This window comes from Pezoporus occidentalis, unplaced genomic scaffold (assembly GCF_034315485.1).
Source record: "Pezoporus occidentalis ecotype Australia unplaced genomic scaffold, CSIRO_AGI_Poc_V1 ctg10, whole genome shotgun sequence".
NCBI lineage: Eukaryota > Metazoa > Chordata > Aves > Psittaciformes > Psittacidae > Pezoporus > Pezoporus occidentalis.
Genome location: NW_026912779.1, coordinates 10,740,912 through 10,759,804, shown reverse-complemented (window position 1 = coordinate 10,759,804; position 18,893 = coordinate 10,740,912). Strand labels below are relative to the sequence as shown.

At 49.8% G+C, this 18,893-nt stretch overlaps 1 protein-coding gene and 1 long non-coding RNA gene across 2 annotated transcripts in view; one reads left to right on the top strand and one right to left on the bottom strand.

The window, feature by feature from the left end:
- Positions 1 to 441: 441 nt before the first annotated feature.
- On the bottom strand, positions 442 to 6,035 carry LOC134159972 (uncharacterized). The gene is made up of 4 exons (XR_009963381.1): positions 5,367 to 6,035; positions 4,036 to 5,285; positions 2,530 to 2,575; positions 442 to 1,874 (listed from the first exon to the last, which is right to left on the bottom strand). It is a non-coding gene; the product is annotated as an uncharacterized LOC134159972 (long non-coding RNA).
- Positions 6,036 to 9,310: 3,275 nt separating this feature from the next.
- The window catches only part of SLC1A4 (solute carrier family 1 member 4), a 35,212-nt gene continuing 25,629 nt past the window's right edge, over positions 9,311 to 18,893 (top strand). The window contains exon 1 of the mRNA XM_062611516.1: positions 9,311 to 9,849. Coding sequence (XP_062467500.1) covers positions 9,344 to 9,849 — 506 coding nt within the window. The 5' untranslated portion in view covers positions 9,311 to 9,343. The remainder of the gene's footprint in view (positions 9,850 to 18,893) is intronic.

Sequence of the window (18,893 nt, the reverse complement as noted above, 5' to 3'; positions counted from 1 at the left end):
TGCTGTTGAACTGCACGTGCTTTTGGAGGATAAAGTTAAACATTTACCCTGGGTCAACCACCCCTGGATGCAGAGTTTATGTTTTGCTGGAGTTTGGGCAAACAAAGTGGCATTTGCTACATTCCTTGCCTGCCTCTGCTATTAGACAATGCACTCACCAATGCCTTTATTTGGTTTTGCATCCTCAGAATAGTTTCAATCAATCAGTTGTGAGGACTTCCCTAGCCTGGAGAGATGGTGAATCCACGTGTGGCATTGTATTTGGGACTGGGTTATTGTGGTTCCTAGACAGGAAACTACGTGCAGCAGGACCTGAGGACTGTTCTTGGGAGCTGTCATCACTGAGGGCCAGGGGGTTTTGGATGTCCTTATTGTGGTTTTGGATGTCCTGAAATCACGCTCATCCCAATAATCCAGGTGGCTGGTCTTGCTGGTCAGGGGGAATGGGAAGAGCTAAGCAGCACACTTCATGTACTTCCCAGAGGCAGGCAGAGAGCACTTCAGCAATGGGGATGGAGTCTGTTCAAATTGTTTGGCATCCCAGGCGCAACAAAGTCTTCCTGCCAAGCTAAAGTCTGCATACCAAGGAAGTGCTCTAGCCAGCCAGCCTCAGCCAGCGTGCTATGGCTCTTCCGAGGACTCAGTCTGGCCTGTGGGAAAACAAGGTCTCTCCCACATGCTTTTCATGTATTCTCCTCAGAAAAAGGCCACTCTGTAATACAGCCCCTGAGGATACTGCAGGCTGCCCAGGACATCTCCCTCGGGGTGTTTGGGAGCACCTTTATTCAAGCTTCTCTCAAACACACAAAGATCAATCTCACCTCCTTCCTGCCCTGGTCCCTTTCATCTTTCTCCCTCTGCCTCCCACTATGGCTTTCAGGCATCAGCCTTCCAACTACTTCAAAGCAGTCACGAGAGATGAGCTGATTGATGCTCTCATTCAAAGCCTACAGAGGTTTCTGGTAGCTGTCCCAAGAACAGGGGGTAAACAGTGGCCAGACCCAGGGAAGCTCCTGAAAGCTGCAGATGACCTTGCTGGCCTTACAAAGAAGGAGACAGCGGCAGAAGGACTGAGGGAAACAGAGGTGGCACTGTGGGTGTTCGCTGCGCTCCTGCTGCACGCAGCTGGTATGTGTGCCCGAGGGCTACTCTAACCTGTGCCGAAATGGCATGTATCAGATGAAACAGCGCTTTGAAAGCCGCCTTCTCCTCCCCTAGCAAAGAAACTCAGCTCTGATTTCTTTCAGACTTTGTGTTGACCTTCCTCAGGTGTGGAAAACCTTCTCTTCTGTTTCTTACGGGCTTTTTCCACCCTCTGGAACCAATGTCACTGGAGCTCTTTTGTGCCAGCAGCATAATGTGTGTTGATGTGACTGTATGAGTGACAGAGAAAACACCCACCAGATGGGTTTATTATCATCATAGATTATCAAAAGTTAAGGGTATAGCAATTACTTCTTTATGTCATGGGCTTTGCTCTCTCGGAAGTATTTGTTACATATAGTCTATTATACTTGTACTTCATGGTAGTACGTAACAATACCTAACATATGCAGTAAAACAGATAGATGCTGTGTAGCAATGTAAGGTGGATTCCACTTTTTTCCTTCCCCAAAACCAAAAATCACAAGGCAGAAGCTGTCATTAATACTTTCATTTCTGGCTGAGATGAGCAGCGCTGTGCAGCAAGCGGTTAAATCTGACTTTCTCCAAGATCACAGCTGTTGCTATCTAGAGGTTTGATGTTATTACAGGGGCCACCATGAAGTTCAGAGCTAGCTCCAGATGTGGATGTCCTCAGGGCCAGGGTACATTTATATTTTGGAGGTCAAAGCAGAAAGAAGTAGGATACAGTTTGAATGCCAGGATCTCCTCTGAGGAACAGAAAATCATCCTGAGTTTGTAATGTTGGGTGAGTCGAATACATACAGAAGTCACAGAGGGATGAAAATAGTGATTTGCTATGGTATTGCCTGGTTTTGTGAGACCTGCATTGTAAGTCAGTGATGGGGGTGTCACACAATGGAAGTTGCCTGAAACCTGGGTATCCTTAACCAGCTGTCTAGGTCTTCTCCACACTCAATGGAGCATGGGAATTTCATGTCATCTGCCTCAGATGCACCTTTTAGAAGGTGGTGGGGGGGGGTGGGGGGTGGGGGGTGACCTTCCATATTTGTCTATTGACTATGGAAAAAGCAAGAATTAGACATTAAATTTCTAGGTGGCAACAGTCAGCTTACAGAGATCCCATCCTAAGTGTCTATCCCACTGATCTGCAGCAAGACCGTGGTAAAAGTTAACACTAGGAATGGATGAACAGCAGGAAAAAGGCATTGTAAGCCTGTCCTTGGATAGATCTTGATATCAACTTCACTCAACAAAGCAGGACCTTTTCTAAGGGAAAGAGCTCAAATTAAGTCCTGTGCTCTGTTTGCTTGGTGCTCCAATGTAGAGGGGAAGGACCTGATTCCCTTACAGCATCAAGATCTTTCCATTCCCTTCACTGAGGCTGGAATTTCAAATACCCACCTGCCATGGTTTAACCCCAGACAACAACTAAGGCTCTTCCACTCCCCTGCAGTGGCACGGGGAACAGAATTGGAAGGGTAAAATTGAGAAAACTCATAGTTTGAGATAAAGGCAGTTTAATAGGAAAAGCAAAAGCTGCACACACAAGCAAAGCCAAACAAGGAATTCATTCCCTATTTCCCATCAGCAAGCCGGTATTCAGCCATCTCCAGGACTGGGAGATGAGACAGGAGAAATGGTGTGTCGCATGGAGCTATTGGGCATCTAAGTCAGCTCAGGTCGAGTCACTGCTGGACTTGCACTGCTTCTCAGAAGACTTGTCCTTCACTGATTTTAGTGGCTCCTGCCATAGTAATTCCTGTAACATGCAACTCAAATCAAGATTCCAGCAATTTAAAGGTATTTCCATTACAGTCTTCACCCCTGGTCCCTTTGCACCAGAGCATAGGGTTTAACATTGCAATTAACTCCTCCCCTTGCCTCCGCTCCAGCTTGGACTTCCTCACCGACTGCAGTCCCTTAGGGCTGTACCTGCTCCAAATGGAACCTCATCTATGAACCATGGTCTCTCCAGGGGTGTACCTGCTGTGGCACAGACCCATTCACTGCCACAGTCCTTTCAGAAGTAGACCTGCTCAAAACATGGCTTTACCCATGGCCCTTCAGGGCTATACCTGCTCTGTCATGGGCTTATCCATTGCCACATGCTTTAAGATGCTCCAGCATGACCTCATGCACAGCCACTGATGCTTCAGAGTGTACCTGCTGCAGCATGGGCTTATCCATGGCCACTGATACTTTAAGGTGTGCCTTCTCCACCATGGACTTGGGCCACAATCCCTTCAGAGGTATACCTGCTACAGCAGATATAGCCACAGCCTTTGAGATGTACCTGCTCTAGCATGTCTTATCCACTGACACTGATGCTTTCGTGGTGTCCTGGTCCCGCATGGACTCATCCTCAGGTCACAGTCCCATCAACTTGAGTTCACACTGGACTTCCAGCCTACCCAGTACAGCAGCACAGAAGCAGCAGCAAGGCCACAGCTGTCTGCCAGCCCAGGCACATCACCACTGCTGTTATCAAAACGCCACCATGCACAGCAGAGTAAGGTGATAAGCAGCACTGCACTACAGGAAGCAGTGGAAGTGAAACCAGTGAGCTCCAGACTCTGACAGACAGCAAGGCAAGCAAGTCCCATGGCTTTCAACTAACAGCTAAACAACAACAACAGCTACAAATTCAATCTACAACATTCCAATCAAATCTGCTGTGATCTTGAACCCTTCATGCCCCCCACTGAGCACCAAAATGGACTGTCATGTTTCAACCCCAGCCAGCAGCTAAGCCACACACAGTTTTTCTTCCACTCCCCTGCGCTGGGATGGGGAATAGAATCAGAAAGGTAAAAATGAGAGAATTCATGGGTTGAGATAAAGGCAGTTTAATAGGTAAAGCAAAAGCTGCCCACACAAGCAAAGCCGAATGAGGAATTAATTCACCACTTTTCATGAGCAGGGAGGTGTTCAGCCACCTCCAGGACAGTAGGGCTTCATCAGGCACAATGGCTACCTGGGAAAACAAACACCATCACTCCCAATATTCCTCTTTTCCTTCTTCCCTCGGCTTTACTGCTGAGCATGATGTCATGCAGCATGGGATATCCCTTGGGGTAGTCAGGATCAGCTGTCCTGGCTGTGTCCCCTCCCAGGTCCTTGTGCACACCCAGCCTACTCATTGGTGAGGAGCAGAACAGCCCTTGATGCTGTGTAAGCATGGCTCAGCGGTAACTATATCACCTCTGCACTATCAACAAATCCAAAAATAGCCCCATGCTAGATACTATGAGGAAAATTAACTCTATCCCACCCAAACCAGCACACCACCACCAAAAAATGGTATCAAGCAGAACTGGACTGGAAATCCCAGGACCTCTCCTTCCTGTGCCAGTGGTGAAAACTGTGTTGGCTGTCTCTTCACTGAGAATGAAAGGAATGTTAACATTTTATTTAAAAGGAACTGGATTTGGTTTGTTGTTGCCTGTTTATGACCCCTGATTTAGAATCGTAGAATCACAGAATAGTTAGGGTTGGAAAGGACCTGAAGATCATCTAGTTCCAACACCCCTGCCATGGGCAGGGACACCTCACATTAAACCATGCCACCCAAGGCTCTGTCCAACCTGGCCTTGAACACTGCCAGGGATGGAGCATTCACAACTTCCCTGGGCAACCCATTCCAGTGCCTCACCACCCTCACAGTAAAGAACTTCTTCCTTATATCCAATCTAAACTTCCCCTGTTTAAGTTTTAACCCATTACCCCTTGTCCTGTCACTACAGTCCCTAATGAAGAGTCCCTCCCCAGCATCCCTATAGCCCCCTTCAGATACTGGAAGGCTGCTATGAGGTCTCCACGCAGCCTTCTCTTCTCCAGGCTGAACAGCCCCAACTTCCTCAGCCTGTCTTCATACAGGAGGTGCTCCAGTCCCCTGATCATCCTCGTGGCCTCCTCTGGACTTGTTCCAACAGTTCCATGTCCTTTTTATGTTGAGGACACCAGAACTGCACACAATGCTCCAGGTGAGGTCTCACAAGCGCAGAGTAGAGGGCACTCTAATCCTGTGCAGGTAAAAGCCAAAAACATCCTTCAAGTCACAATAGGGAAAGTCAAACCCCTAATTTGGAAGCACCAGCAGGGTGGACATTGGAAACATGCAGACTCACTCACTGGAGAGCTCCCAAGACCGACAACCGCTGAAATGAAAACATAACATGACATAACAGATCAGTCAATGGTTGCTACTGAATAAGTCAGAGGGCTTCACAGTTAATCACTGCAGCCATCCGTGAACTCTCACAGGGTGCGGACAAACAATCAGCTTTGCCTTTGGGATGATGTCCATTCGATGGTGGGAGGCCCACATGCTCTGATTTCTTCTTGGCAAAAGCCTTGTTATCTGAGGATGTGTTAAGAGAAGAAGGATAACTGTTTGGATCACTGCTAAAATCAGAAAATCAAGAGGGGAAAAGGAGGGAGGGAAATTGGGAATCTGAATTCTCACAGTGTCATTGACCAGGAGGCTTGATGCGAGCATCCCTACATCAAGGTGTAACTCATGAAAGGTTGGCTGTCACCAGCCTTAGCCCAGGTTGAAAACCATGCAGTGGGATCCACGCCTCCGGAGGTGTGTGTTCCTGCAGGTCTCCTGGCTGTGCTCACGGCACTGCTCTCATCAAAGTCATCCCTGCAAGGACACGGGGAGATCCCCCAAAAGAGAAGGAGCCTACTATTGATTCACACGGTGGAAGAGGCTCTGTTTTATCTCTTGTGCTGATGTCGTACATGTGCTGCTATGAACGAGTTCTCCTATTTAGCATGTTTGGACTTCCCTGAATCTCTCCCCTTGCTTTTCAGTTTGGGTATGGAAACAGCATTTCTGGCCAGCGGTTTTAGAATCTTTTGTTAACTGTAGCATAGAATAAAGACTGCCATATTTTTGTATTTATTTTATATTTTTCTGTTGTACTTTCCCTTCCCCTTTTTCTCTTCCCCTTTTCACAGGTAAATGGAAAGAAAAAAGGGTGAGGTGGGTAGAGAACAGCAGGGAAGAACACAAGGGAAAAAAAATGAAGCACGATGTTTTGAGGAACAGTCTCAAACTAAGAATGAAAAATCCATTTTAGAAACGCTTCCGATGGGGAAAGAAACAATTATTTTGGAGGGTTAATTCTTTATTATTCACAAGAAAAAAGCAATCAAAACTGATTTTAAAAGAACCACATAGCTTTTTGTTGCTTTTGAGGTTGGTGGAACTGAATGTCTTGACAGAGTTTGCAGATACTTGCTTTCCTGTTTAGTTTAGTCTGTTTCCTGTCTCTGATTACCCTAATTTGGTGGAATATTCATTCCCAGACTTCCACAAAGCAAATGTTCCTCAGAGGGAAAGTTATCGAGAGAAAAGCATTTAAAAACAATAAGAATATGCCTCGTATCTCAAGTCAAATTTTGGTGCTAGGGCAAGCTGGGGGTCAAGACTTTGCATTGAGCTCTGGGGTAGGTGGTGGGGGATGCAGTTGCTTGTCGATGGTGTAGTTACTTATTTAGACAGAGATGATTCCCAGGAGCTCTGGCCATGGTGTAGGGATCATCAGGTCTGTCCATGAGGCTGGAAAGCAAAAAAGAGTCTTATTAAATCGGGATTATGGCCCCATCATGCCCTGCCAGTCTCTTTAGCCTGGTCTACTCCAAAAGCAGATGTGTGGCTGGATGTTTTCACAGTGTCGTCTGCTAGGCTGTGCCTCGCCGGTGCCAAGGGGAGGAACTGAAATGAATCTCCTTCTAAAAGCCAAACATCGGCAAAGCTTGGGCAGTGGGCTCTGTACAACCACGGCAGGGCTGTACCTTCACGGCGCTTGTGGATTTGAAAGCTCCAGGTGCCCCTGTCAGACCCTTGTACCATCAGAGACATCGTCTGCTCCTCAGACAACCTGCTCCTGACAACCAGACAACCAGGTTCAGGCTGGTTCCTCAAGGAAGCATGCTCAGAGCCCATGCTTCCATGCTGCCTGCCACCCATGAGCCTGTGGGATGGATGGTTGGACTGTGGGGACCCGGAGCACAGCCACAACCTGTCCTAGAGCAGAGGGTGGCTCCTGCCTCTCTGAGGGGTTCCTGGAGAGAGGAGGGGGACACTGAGAGGATGTGTGTGATCTGTGGGGACACTGTGGGCATGTCTGTGAGGCATGGGGACACTCAAGGGGACACTGAGGGGACATGTGCAAACCATGGGGACACTGCGGGGGATGCTGAGAAGAGATGAGTGAGCTGTGGGAATGTTCATACAGGGCCAGGTGTGTGAACCAAGGAGACACTGAAGGGGTGTGTATGAACCATGGTGAGACTGAGGGGACATGTATGATCTGTGGGGACATTAAGGAGACATGTGTGAGCTATGGGGACACTGGGCAGGACACTGAGAAGAGATATGTGTGCTCTGGGGACACTGACAGAGACATCTGTGAACCATGGGGACATTAAGGGGACATGTGTGACCTGTGGAGATACTCTGATGAGGATGTGTGTGAACCATGGGGACACTGAGGGGACATGTGTGAGCTGTGGGGACACAGAGGGGGGACACAAACACAGATGTGTGTGAACATGGGGACACCGAGGGGACATGTGCGACCTGTGGGGACACTGACGGGGATGTGTGTGAACCATGGGGACACCAAGGGGACATGTGTGAGCTGTGGGGACACTGACGGGGATGTGTGTGAACCATGGGGACACCGAGGGGACATGTGTGAGCTGTGGGGACATGGAGGGGACAATGATGGGGATGTGTGTGAACCATGGGGACACCGAGGGGACATGTGTGAGCTGTGGGGACATGGAGGGGACAATGATGGGGATGTGTGTGAACCATGGGGACACCGAGGGGACACGTGTGAGCTGTGGGGACACAAACACGGATGTGTGTGAACATAGGGACATCGAGGGGACATGTGTGAGCTGTGGGGACACAAACACGGATGTGTGTGAACCATGGGGACACTGAGGGGACATGTGTGAGCTGTGGGGACATGGAGGGGACAATGATGGGGATGTGTGTGAACCATGGGGACACTGAGGGGACATTTGTGAGCTGTGGGGACACAAACACGGATGTGTATGAACCATGGGGACACCGAGGGGACATGTGTGAGCTGTGGGGGCACTGAGGGGACAATGATGGGGATGTGTGTGAACCATGGGGACACCGAGGGGACATGTGTGAGCTGTGGGGACACTGATGGGGACACTGATGGGGATGTGTGAGCTGTGGGGACACAGAGGGGGGCCACAAACACGGATGTGTGTGAACCACGGGGACATCAAGGGGACATGTGCGACCTGTGGGGACACGGAGGGGGACACAAACACGGATGTGTGTGAACATGGGGACACCGAGGGGACATGTGTGAGCTGTGGGGACACAAACACGGATGTGTGTGAACATGGGGACATCGAGGGGACATGTGTGAGCTGTGGGGTCACTGACGGGACATGTGTGAGCTGTGGGGTCACTGATGGGGACACTGATGGGGATGTGTGTGAACCATGGAGACACTGAGGGGACATGTGTGAGCTGTGGGGACACAGAGGGGGGACACAAACACAGATGTGTGTGAACATGGGGACACCGAGAGGACATGTGTGAGCTGTGGGGACACTGATGGGGATGTGTGTGAACCATGGAGACACTGAGGGGACATGTGTGAGCTGTGGGGACACAGAGGGGGGACACAAACATGGATGTGTGTGAGCATGGGGACACCGAGGGGACATGTGCGACCTGTGGGGTCACTGACGGGACATGTGTGAGCTGTGGGGGCACTGACGGGACATGTGTGAGCTGTGGGGTCACTGACGGGACATGTGTGAGCTGTGGGGGCACTGACGGGACATGTGGGAGCTGTGGGGGCACTGAGGGGACATGTGGGAGCTGTGGGGGCACTGAGGGGACAATGATGGGGATGTGTGTGAACCATGGGGACACCGAGGGGACACGTGTGAGCTGTGGGGTCACTGACGGGACATGTGTGAGCTGTGGGGGCACGGAGGGGACTCGCATGCTCGATCCACGGCGACGCCTTTGGGGACCCTGAGGAGACCCCGGAGCGCACACGTGCGAGGTTGGCGCGGACACTGCGAGGGTCACGTGTGACCCGGCGCGGGTGGGCGGGGCCGCAGGGCGGGGCGGGGCGTGTCGGGGCGGGGCGCGGCGGCGGGGTCCGCGCTGTCAGTCTGGGCGCTGCCGCTCGGCAGCATGGAGGCAGCGCGGGACGGGAAGGCGGGCAGCGGCTCCAACGGCCATGCCGAGGGCCCGGCGGCGGAGCGCGGCCCGGGGCGCCTGCGGGGCTGCCGCGGCTTCCTGCGCCGCAACGCGCTGGTGCTGCTCACCGTGTCCGGCGTGGCGGCCGGCGTGGCGCTGGGGACCGCGGTGCGCGGAGCGGGGCTGAGCCCGGCGCAGGTGGCCTACCTGGCCTTCCCCGGGGAGCTGCTGCTGCGGATGCTGCGCATGGTGATCCTGCCGCTCGTGGTCTGCAGCCTGGTGTCGGGAGCCGCCAGCCTGGACACCCGCTCGCTCGGCCGCCTGGGAGGCATCGCCGTCGCTTATTTCCTAGGGACCACGCTGCTGGCGTCCGGCCTCGCCGTCGCGCTCGGCTTCATCATCCGTCCCGGCGCCGGAGCCGCCGGCCTTAACGCCCCCAGCCTGACGGGCGCCGTGCCCACCAGCAAGGAGACGGTGGACTCCTTCCTCGACCTCATCAGGTGAGGCCGCCGCGCTCCCCTTCCCCCGCCTTCCCCGCCGGAGGATGATGACAGACCCGGCAGTATTGCATGCTGCTGCCGCGGAACACCCCCCCGTTCCCCCTCCTCCCCTCCCTCCTCCGCCTGGCTTTCCCAGCGGCGCCGCTTGCTGCCCGGGTACCCGGTCAGGTTTAGGGCCGCGTGGTGCTGAACCTCTCCCTCCTTCAGGCTTAATTGTGGCTCGAGGATGAGCCGGGGCTTGCTCGGAGATCTGGGTGCCGGGACCCGTCTTTAGTCACGCCTGGAGGGAGAGGGGCTCCTGGGTGCTCGTTGCAGGACAGGCATGGCTCGCTTGGCACCTTCTCCTGTCCCGCTGCCTGGCCTTGCCCGTGTCCCGCAGGCAGGGAAGGGCAGGGCAGCTCTCCACATCCCTCTTTCTTTTATTCCCCCATGCTTCACTTAGTCTTCATACACAAATCATAGAATGGTTTGGGTTGGAAGGGACTTTAAAGCTCATCCAGTTCCAGCCCCCTGTCCCAGGCAGGGACACCTTCCGCTAGAGCAGGTTGCTCCAAGCCCTGTCCAACGTGGCCATCCAGGGATGGGGCATGCCAGCCTGCCTCTTACAGCACCCTCTCCATTGGTGCGGGCATGGAAATGTAGCCCCATGTTTCCATCATATCCAAACATAGTCCTGGTATGAGGACACGATGTTAGTGAACTTCATTCCACCTCTGCACCTTGTAAAAAATCACCCAAACTACCTAGAAGCAAGGCTTCCACTCATAACCAGGTTGCAGTCTTGGTTTATCCTTATTGCTCCTTGCAAAGCTGCAGACTTCACCATTGTTTTTTCTCAGAGCTGAGTTCTGTCCAGCTCTTTAAATAAGAGAGGAACACTTACATAAATGAGGCAAACATCCAGCCAGCTTTTTCAGTGCCGGACTTCCAGTTGCAGACTCTTGTGCTTTGATGAATCTTGGTGCAGAGCCCCAGATGTGAACAGCTGATGTGGTGTTGTTATCCCATGTCTGGCTCTGCTGCTTGTTCACATCCAAGCAGTGTTGAGCAGTCATGGAAAAGTGTATTGCAGGTGCCTGAGAAAAGCAGTGGAATAAAAGAAGACCGGGTCTCTCCCAGTGAGTGTAGCTGAGGGGGTGATGGGAAGTGATAGCCATCAATAGAGAGCATGGAGGTTTGCTGAAACATAGGAAGATGAGCAGCTTTGGAGGTAGTGAATGTTGCTATGAAGATGCAAACAGAAGAGCAAAGGGAGGTGACCTGCATACGAGCAAAGTGGCTGGACAGTTGTGCTTAGCAAATATCTTGGTAATTACAAAGCTGTAACCCTAACTGTGTTTACAAATCCATGGTAATGCCCTTTTCTTTCCCAGAGAGAAGTGTATTCCCTTTGCATAGAAAGCAAGCTCTGCTTTGTCCCATTGGCAACCACATGCTTCATGTCCTCAGCTCACCTCTTGTTCCTGACAGAGCACGCTGAGAAGTATAACAGGGCAGTGGGAGTAGGTAGGCTGGCAGTGGAGGTGACTTGGAGTTGAATGGAAATGTAGGGAGGTGAAGGAAGATTGCAAAAGAAAGGAATCAGCACAACCGGGATAGTTGGGAAGACGACTGCAGCAGCGGCTGCATCGGGTGCATCCTGGCGTGGCTGCTGTAGCTGGTGTTTCAGTGCTTTGTTGCCATGCAGCACAGAGTAGGATGTAGCTGAGAAAACAAGGCAGGGATGCTCCAGTGAGCTTCAGGCTGTGGGTAACATCTGTGAAGTTGGGAGCAGAAAGCGGCATCTTGCTCTGGCCTGTAAATGCAGGTGGAGAGTTCATCTTGAAGGGGTTATAATGGTGGTGGGATTGAGTCCTTAACTCCAAAGTAATGCTCATAATGATGAAACTTGAGTTAAGCATGTGGGTTGCAGAGGGATTTCCTTCTGGGAAATGAAGGGCCAGGAGCTTTCCCCCAGTGCATGTACAGTGGACTGTGAATTCCTTTTCCTTGGAGCGCCAGGGAAGGGCTGTTGCAGCCACATTGTTGGGCAGTCCAGGTGTCACAGCAGCAACAGCGAAATCCAGTCCAGAAAAGATGTGTTTGGACACAACCATCACTGAAAGTCCCAGTCTTAGCACAAATCCCCAACAGCAAGTGATGTGATTTTCTAGAAATAATATCTTTCTCCCTCTGCCTTTTAATTTATTATGACTTTTTTTAACTGTTCTTGAAAATGTGAGTGTGCTGGTTTGAGCACTGATCTCGGTCCCTGCTGTGGTAGAAGGTACCAGAGTAACCTCATCTTCACTTAACCCTTCAGTCTATTGGGCCTGTGGGGCTGAAACCTTTTCTTTCTGTGTGAGTGGGTCTTGCAGCATCCCACTCTTTGCTTTTCCTTTTCTCTCTTTTGGTCATGAAACCAAAAATGCAAAAAAAACTTTGGTTTCAGTTGTGTCCCAAGAGTGGCTGTGCCCTTCAGAGCTTCACTGCTCAGTTTCTGATAATGGGTAAAAATGAGGCACAAATGGGTAAACTGAGTCCGTCTGCAGCACTGAAAGCAGATGTAAAACGTGGACCAAGGAAGAAAGAGCAGAGGCAATCACAGCTGTGAGTCATGGCTCCTTCCGAGATGACACAGGGTGTCCTTTCCCAGGATGCAGATTTCTTCTGCTTTTGGGAAGGGTGTTAGTTAATGACCAAAGACATTGGTTTCCGTTGTCACAGCAGTGTCTGGAGGCCAGCTTAATTCCTGGTTGCGGTTTTCCAGTTTTCCATTTCCACGTCTAAAGCTTCCACATAAACACACACATACGCATGCAGACATGGCCTCTGGAAAAGACATTTGTCTTGGGCTTTGATAGCAAATGAATGATTACTCACTGGTGAACTGAAAAGCTGTCTCTGTTTTGTTTTGTCCATTGACCATAACCTCTGGGTCTAATTTGTCTGATGGAGCACCTTCCTAGCTTCCTTTCTGGCAAGTGCAGGAGGCAAGCCTTGAGTGTGTCTGGCCACTAAACTCCGGGACATGGGGTGGGGACAGTAGAGCTGTCCTGGAGGTGCCTTTGTGCCCCACAGCAGGAGTGGTGACGGCCCATCTCATCTCATCTCATCTTGGGTCTGTCATGTGGGCAGATCTTGGAGCTCCCTAAAAGATGAGCGTGGCCCAAGGCAAGGAGGGGCTGCAGCTTAGTGATCATGGAAGGGATCCAGCAATTCAGAGGTGCTTCCACAAGGCTGGTGACTTAAAAAAGCCAAGATCAACAACAACAAAAGAAGTGGGGTGTGCTCTGAACCCAAAGGGGGACCTTTTATTTCTTAAACTCTGTCCTACATCAGTGAAGAAGGCCAGGCTCTGGAGCACTCTTGCTCCACAGGGTCTTAACTGAAGATGGGCCTCATGAGCATCTCCAGAGCATCTGGCATGAAGAGCAGCTTGGGTGTACCAAATAGGCAAGTGCCAAGCACCAGCAGAAGATGAGGAGAATGGAGGGAAACTGGTTTTGTCCCTTACTCATGTGTTGATGGAGAAGGCAAAACAATGGAGAATAAAGAGTGCTCGCCAGCTTGGCTATGAAGTGGGTAGCAGGTGGAGGAAGATGCTAGGTGTGATACCGTGGGATTTGGGGCTCAGCATCCTTGGGTAGGTGACAGTTTGGCTCTGATCATGTCAGATGTCTAACCAGAGAGAAGCAGGTGAGGAGGAGAGAGATGGTGACAAGGAGGTGCCTCCAGCCACCAGCTAACACAGCCTATATAGTTTGTTGGAAAGCAGTTGAAAACCACCAGGGTCAAGTGTTGTGCAAGAGTCTATTGATTTGTTACTACTTTTGCCGGGCAGTTGTCAAGAGTGCATGTTTTGATAAGGTCAGAGTTTTGATTCAGCTCTGATTTTTTTATTTGCTGATACAACAAAATCAAACAGTTTCACAGAAACCTATTGATCCTGTCAAAGTTTCCAACAGTGGGTGATCCTGGCAATTCATTCCAGTGAGGTCAATGTTTTCCTGTAATTTTGTACAAAAGACTTCAGTAGAAAATCTCAGTCATCAAAAAGGAACAAAATATTTTATAATATATTTTTTTTTAGTGGCTTTCTTTGCCCGATGTTGGGATGAAAACATGTTTTGAAATTGCGGGACTGGCTTTGGGAAGGGAATCCTGTTTCTAATCCAGCCCTAGTTGTAATAGTCTAGGGAGGGAAGGAGGTGGTAGCATCATCTGCTTTTTATAGTAGGGGTACACAGAGGTTCAGGTGTCTGCCCTGAGCAGGGTCAGGGTTCCTCAGCCTGCCAGGCAAGCCTGCAAAAGCAGTTTACATTTTATTGCTCCTCACTGCCCATTCTGTCTCTCTGCCAGCGTTCACCAGCGGTGCTGCCAAAGGGAGTACCCACAGCACCATTACCAAGCCCATGCACTGGCTCTGTGTGCCTTCAGAGCAGGAGGGGAGGCAGGATGAGCTTGAGTGCAAGGAGAAGCATCGGTCGTGTTCCACTGGCTGGGCTGCAGAGCGGGTGGCCAGGGTGGACCGTGGGGTCCAGAGCACTCAGCACCAGTCACTCCGGTAGCACTTGTTTCTCATAGCCTTGGCCTTCCTGGTGAGTCACTCAAAAGCAGGAAGCATGAAGGCTCTGGAATCCCAATGTGGAAAGAGAGCAAAGCTTGAGGAGAGGAGCAGGAGATGGCACCTTTGTAGTGATAAATAGAGCAAGAAGTGGCTGGGGAACAGCTGCAGTTACACCACAGCACATCCCCGAGATAGGCTTACCACTGGGTTTGCAGCTGTATCTTAACTCTGGGTACCCTCAGAAAAAAAGGAAGTAGTAAATGTTACTGTCCACTTTGTGTCATTTTCTGAGTCTGGATCCTCTCTTGAAGTATAGGGCGTCCTGACTGGGTTTTCTAGGAAGAACTCTGCTTTCTCATTCATGTGCCGGCACTGTCTGATGGGGTTTTTAATAAGCCTCTGAACATTTCTGCTCTTTCCTTTTGTTCTTTATATTCCCTGCCTTTTACTACTGACTCCCCCTAGTTACGGTTTATTTTACAAGCAACGAAGATACAGACTGCACCATTAAGACAAAAAAGGATTAAATGATCTGCTCTAAGTAAATACATTTTCATGTTTCTCTGTGTTAAAGCAGATGCACGCACTCATGTATCTGTGCAGGACATGCATCGTGCACTCACGTACATGTGAAACAGCAGATGAGAAGGACTGGTGTGTGATACTGAATGAAAATCTTGGGACAGGAAAACACTAAAAGTACTGGAGCAATCCAGGCTGAGCTCTGGCAGGTTGCCACCGATGGCAGTGAAGTTGCTGTCAGTGGACTCCTACCACTGAAAACACTTCATTGAGACAGGAATAGGAGATAACGCAACAGTTTTTTCTAGGCTTCCTCACAAAAGTGTGTTTTCCTGCAGCAAGGGTTTTGGCCTCAGAAATGGAACGTTTTTGTAAGAGGCAATGCAAGAGGAATGCGTAGTATTTTAGGGTTTTGTTCTGCTTGCCTGGATTTCCCTTCATGCTTTTGCTGCCAGAGCAAAGTTGTTTGCAGAGCTCTAGCAAAAGAATTGCTTAGAAACAGTTATTAATGATAATCCCTTACACATGCAATGAAGGAGTTCCGGTGCCATCCTTATCCTGCTGGTGGGAAGCTACCGGGGTAAAGAAGAGAGGAATTTGACCATAATAGCAAAATTGAGAAGGAAGGGACCTGAAGCCCCTTTTTGCTTCTGTTAGATCTTGAGGTTTCCGTAGGCATCTGGAATTCACAGCAGTGGATGTTACAGCAAAAATACAGTGAGACTTCCCTGCTAAATTAGGGGAGTGATGGTCCCTTTTTGACTGGTAGGAAAAGCTTTTCACTGGAGGAGAGGAAAAAGCTGCATTTATCCAGATGTGCATGGGGAGATGGTATGACAAGCACAACACTCGAGCAGGAGGTATTGAGACCCTGAAACTCCTGTGACTTTCTGGTTCCTGTTTTAAGAGGATGTGAGATAGGTGGTTTCTCACACTGTTTCGCAGGTACATGAAGGTTTCCTGGCTCAGGCCAGCTGCCAGTTGAGCCCCAGGACACAGATGTCACCCTTGACGGCTCTCTGATGGGTTTGATTTTGGTGGGGGTGGGCTCTCTGTATAAATAGCAGAAGGCAGAGACTTTCCTGCCTGGTGCTTAATAGGGGGGTACAGTCCCTCTGTAGCACTTACTTTGCCTTTCCACCACAAAGGCAGTTTGGTCCGTAGGTGGTTGATCCATCCCTCTCCATGGAGGAGATCCTGGCAGCAGTGAATCACTGGGGTGCATGCAGCCCATCTGTCCCTCTGCTGTAACGTCATGCGTCGCTGGCTCATCTCATTCTTTCCATGTACAGCATGTTTTGTCTGTTTGCATCACGGGGCCAAGGCTGCCTGATCCCAGACTCCTGTGCTGGGCTCCTTATCACCCAGACTCAGGGTTTCCCCAGTGGTGTGCTCTTGAGATAGGTCACATCTGCTTCAAAAAGGTGATTGTGTTCTGCGGCCCATGGCACGGCAGCAGCAGGGATGGGGCTGTTAGAAACAGCAGCAACAGTCAGCAGTCCAGTGATACAACCATGGTGATTTTCATAAGCTCCATGTTCACATCTGGTACAAGCTTTCAAAGCAAAAAAAACCCTTCCTCAACATTTGCAAAACCAGCTGGCAGACACCCACATTTAATTTGCATGCCCAATTACCCAGCTCATCAGCTTTCCTGTGTGCCGCTTCACCCGGACAGGAGGGATGTTCACACATCCCCATGCTTGGGCTGCTTGGGCTTGGGGACACAGTGGATGGCGAACGCCAGCTCGCAGGGACAGAGCTGGGTCTGGGTTTCTGCAGCGGGTGAACTTTGCCTCGCTGCGCGTGATGAGCAGTGCCTGCAGGCACGAGCACATGATGAGCCCAGGCAGGTCACCAGCCTGCTTTTGCCTCTCCCTGCAGCACACAGCATCCTGACCCATTGTTCTTTGTAGGTGCCGCTGGGGTGTTGTTGCATGAATCTATCTTAAGGTGAAATCCTGTGGTCTGACCCACCTGTAATTAAAGCTTAATTTAATTTGCATGCTGACTGATCTTAGGTGAGCAATGAGTGTAGTCTGTGCAGAACTCATGCCCCTGAGACAAGCCATTTATTTCTTGGTTGCTTTTTATGAGCTGATGCATTTTGTTCTCTAACTCCAGGATTTGAAGCAGAGAGGAACAAATCATTACTTTATGTATTGTTGGGACTTTGCAGGCAGGTGTACCTAGAAGTTGGGTTGAACAAAACAGAGCTCCCTCTGAGCTGCTGAACTAAGATCCATATATTTTACTTGTTGGATTGTCAGAAAGGCTCTTTGCTGTCCTCAGAGTCGAGTCCTGTGACCAGTGCTCCAGGGACAAAGAGTAGTGAGTGCTATACGCTTGTATTTGAATAGCTTTAGTGCTATTCACACTTGAAGCAAGAACCTGCCCCTTGTCTTGCCGTAGCAGGGCTGTTGGCATCACTCAAGTATGTGCATTAAGTATATGCTTGGAGTTAAGGTTGTGTTTAATTACTGAGACCCATGACTGACAGACTGTAAATTATGGAGGGTTTGGTTTCTTGGCCACATTCAAGCGTTGGAGAACCATATTATTTAGGCTTTAGGATTGCTTCCTTTGGCTTTGTTTTGTCAGGACAGAAAAGCTGATTTAAAGAAAAAAATAAAGTGATTTGATTCCTGGTTGTGTTTCAGTCTTTTTTCATCTCTTTGCTTCTTCAAAACCCAGTCAATTCTTTCCTCTTATAAAGCAATCATCCTGCTGTGAAAAGTAGAGGGAAAAAAATATCCTCATTATCCCAATGGCATGTTTTCCTTCTTTTGGTTAGAACTGTGCATTGAGCTGGGCCCATTTCTGTATGTGATATTTTACTCCTGATAAAAGTAAGTTTGCTTTTATTTTACATGAGGTTTTTACCAGGTGGCTCCAGCTGTGCAAGTATTGATGCACGATAGCGGCTCCGTTGCTCTTATGTGACCAGTTCTTAGTGTCTTTGCAGCGTTAGAGCTCACTCTCTCACTTTCAGACAGACAGCTATTTTCCCAAATTTTAATGGGAAAAAGTTGCTGTTGCTTTCATGCTCAGTGGAACATGGGCCCCAGAAGCCAAGTTATTCTTACGGCAGTTTGGCTTTTGCAACTGCGTCCCAATACACTTGTAATGCTACAGATTGAGGCTGAGGTAATTCCCAGCAGCCACTTGCTTGATGAAGGTCTATGTACTTTACCTTGCTGTCAAGGCTGTGGGAAAACCCACACTGTATAGCAGGATAATGGAGTTATGCCATGAAAAAGACCCAAGTCCTTCTCTGTGCCATATCTTAATCTCCCTCTTGCTTTCAACGACTGGACTCTGCTGCTCTGTTCCTTGCTGCTGTCTGGATTTGCACTTTCCATGTCATTCATGGGCTGATCACAACCAAAAGCCTGGTTTAATATTGGGTTTGTCAGAGTAACTGTGGCAAAAACCAGGGGGAGGTTGGCAGGGCACAGCCTGCAGGTAGCTGCAGCTTCCTCGGAGCAGCACAAGGAGCAAAGGATGGGAAGAAGCTACCCCACTGTTTACTGCTCTGGGGAATGTCTTTTGTTTTCATGAGTTCTCACACCTCCTTGATGCATTTGGCTGGGAGTATATTCAGTCCATACCCCTAACCTTCCTGCTCCTGCCAGCAGGGTCCTGCTGTGACCCCAGAGATCAGCTTTTACTCCTATTTGCTTTTAGTCACAGCAAAAAAGGCTGCCATTTGGGCTAGGGGAGCACAAGCTCTTTGCCTCATATAAGGGAGGAAAGGAAGCATAGCCTTAAACCAACTATAAAGTACATCAAGAAACAACTTTTTTTCTTACATGGTGCAGTTAACCATTTTTCCTGTCCTTGTTGCTTTGCAGATGCATGTAACACTGGAGGCCCAGTGGAAATGTACATCACTTTGCATGCTGTCTCCTCCACACAAGCCTGATGCTCGATTTGCATTTCTGTATGAAGGCATTACCAAATCCAGATGTTG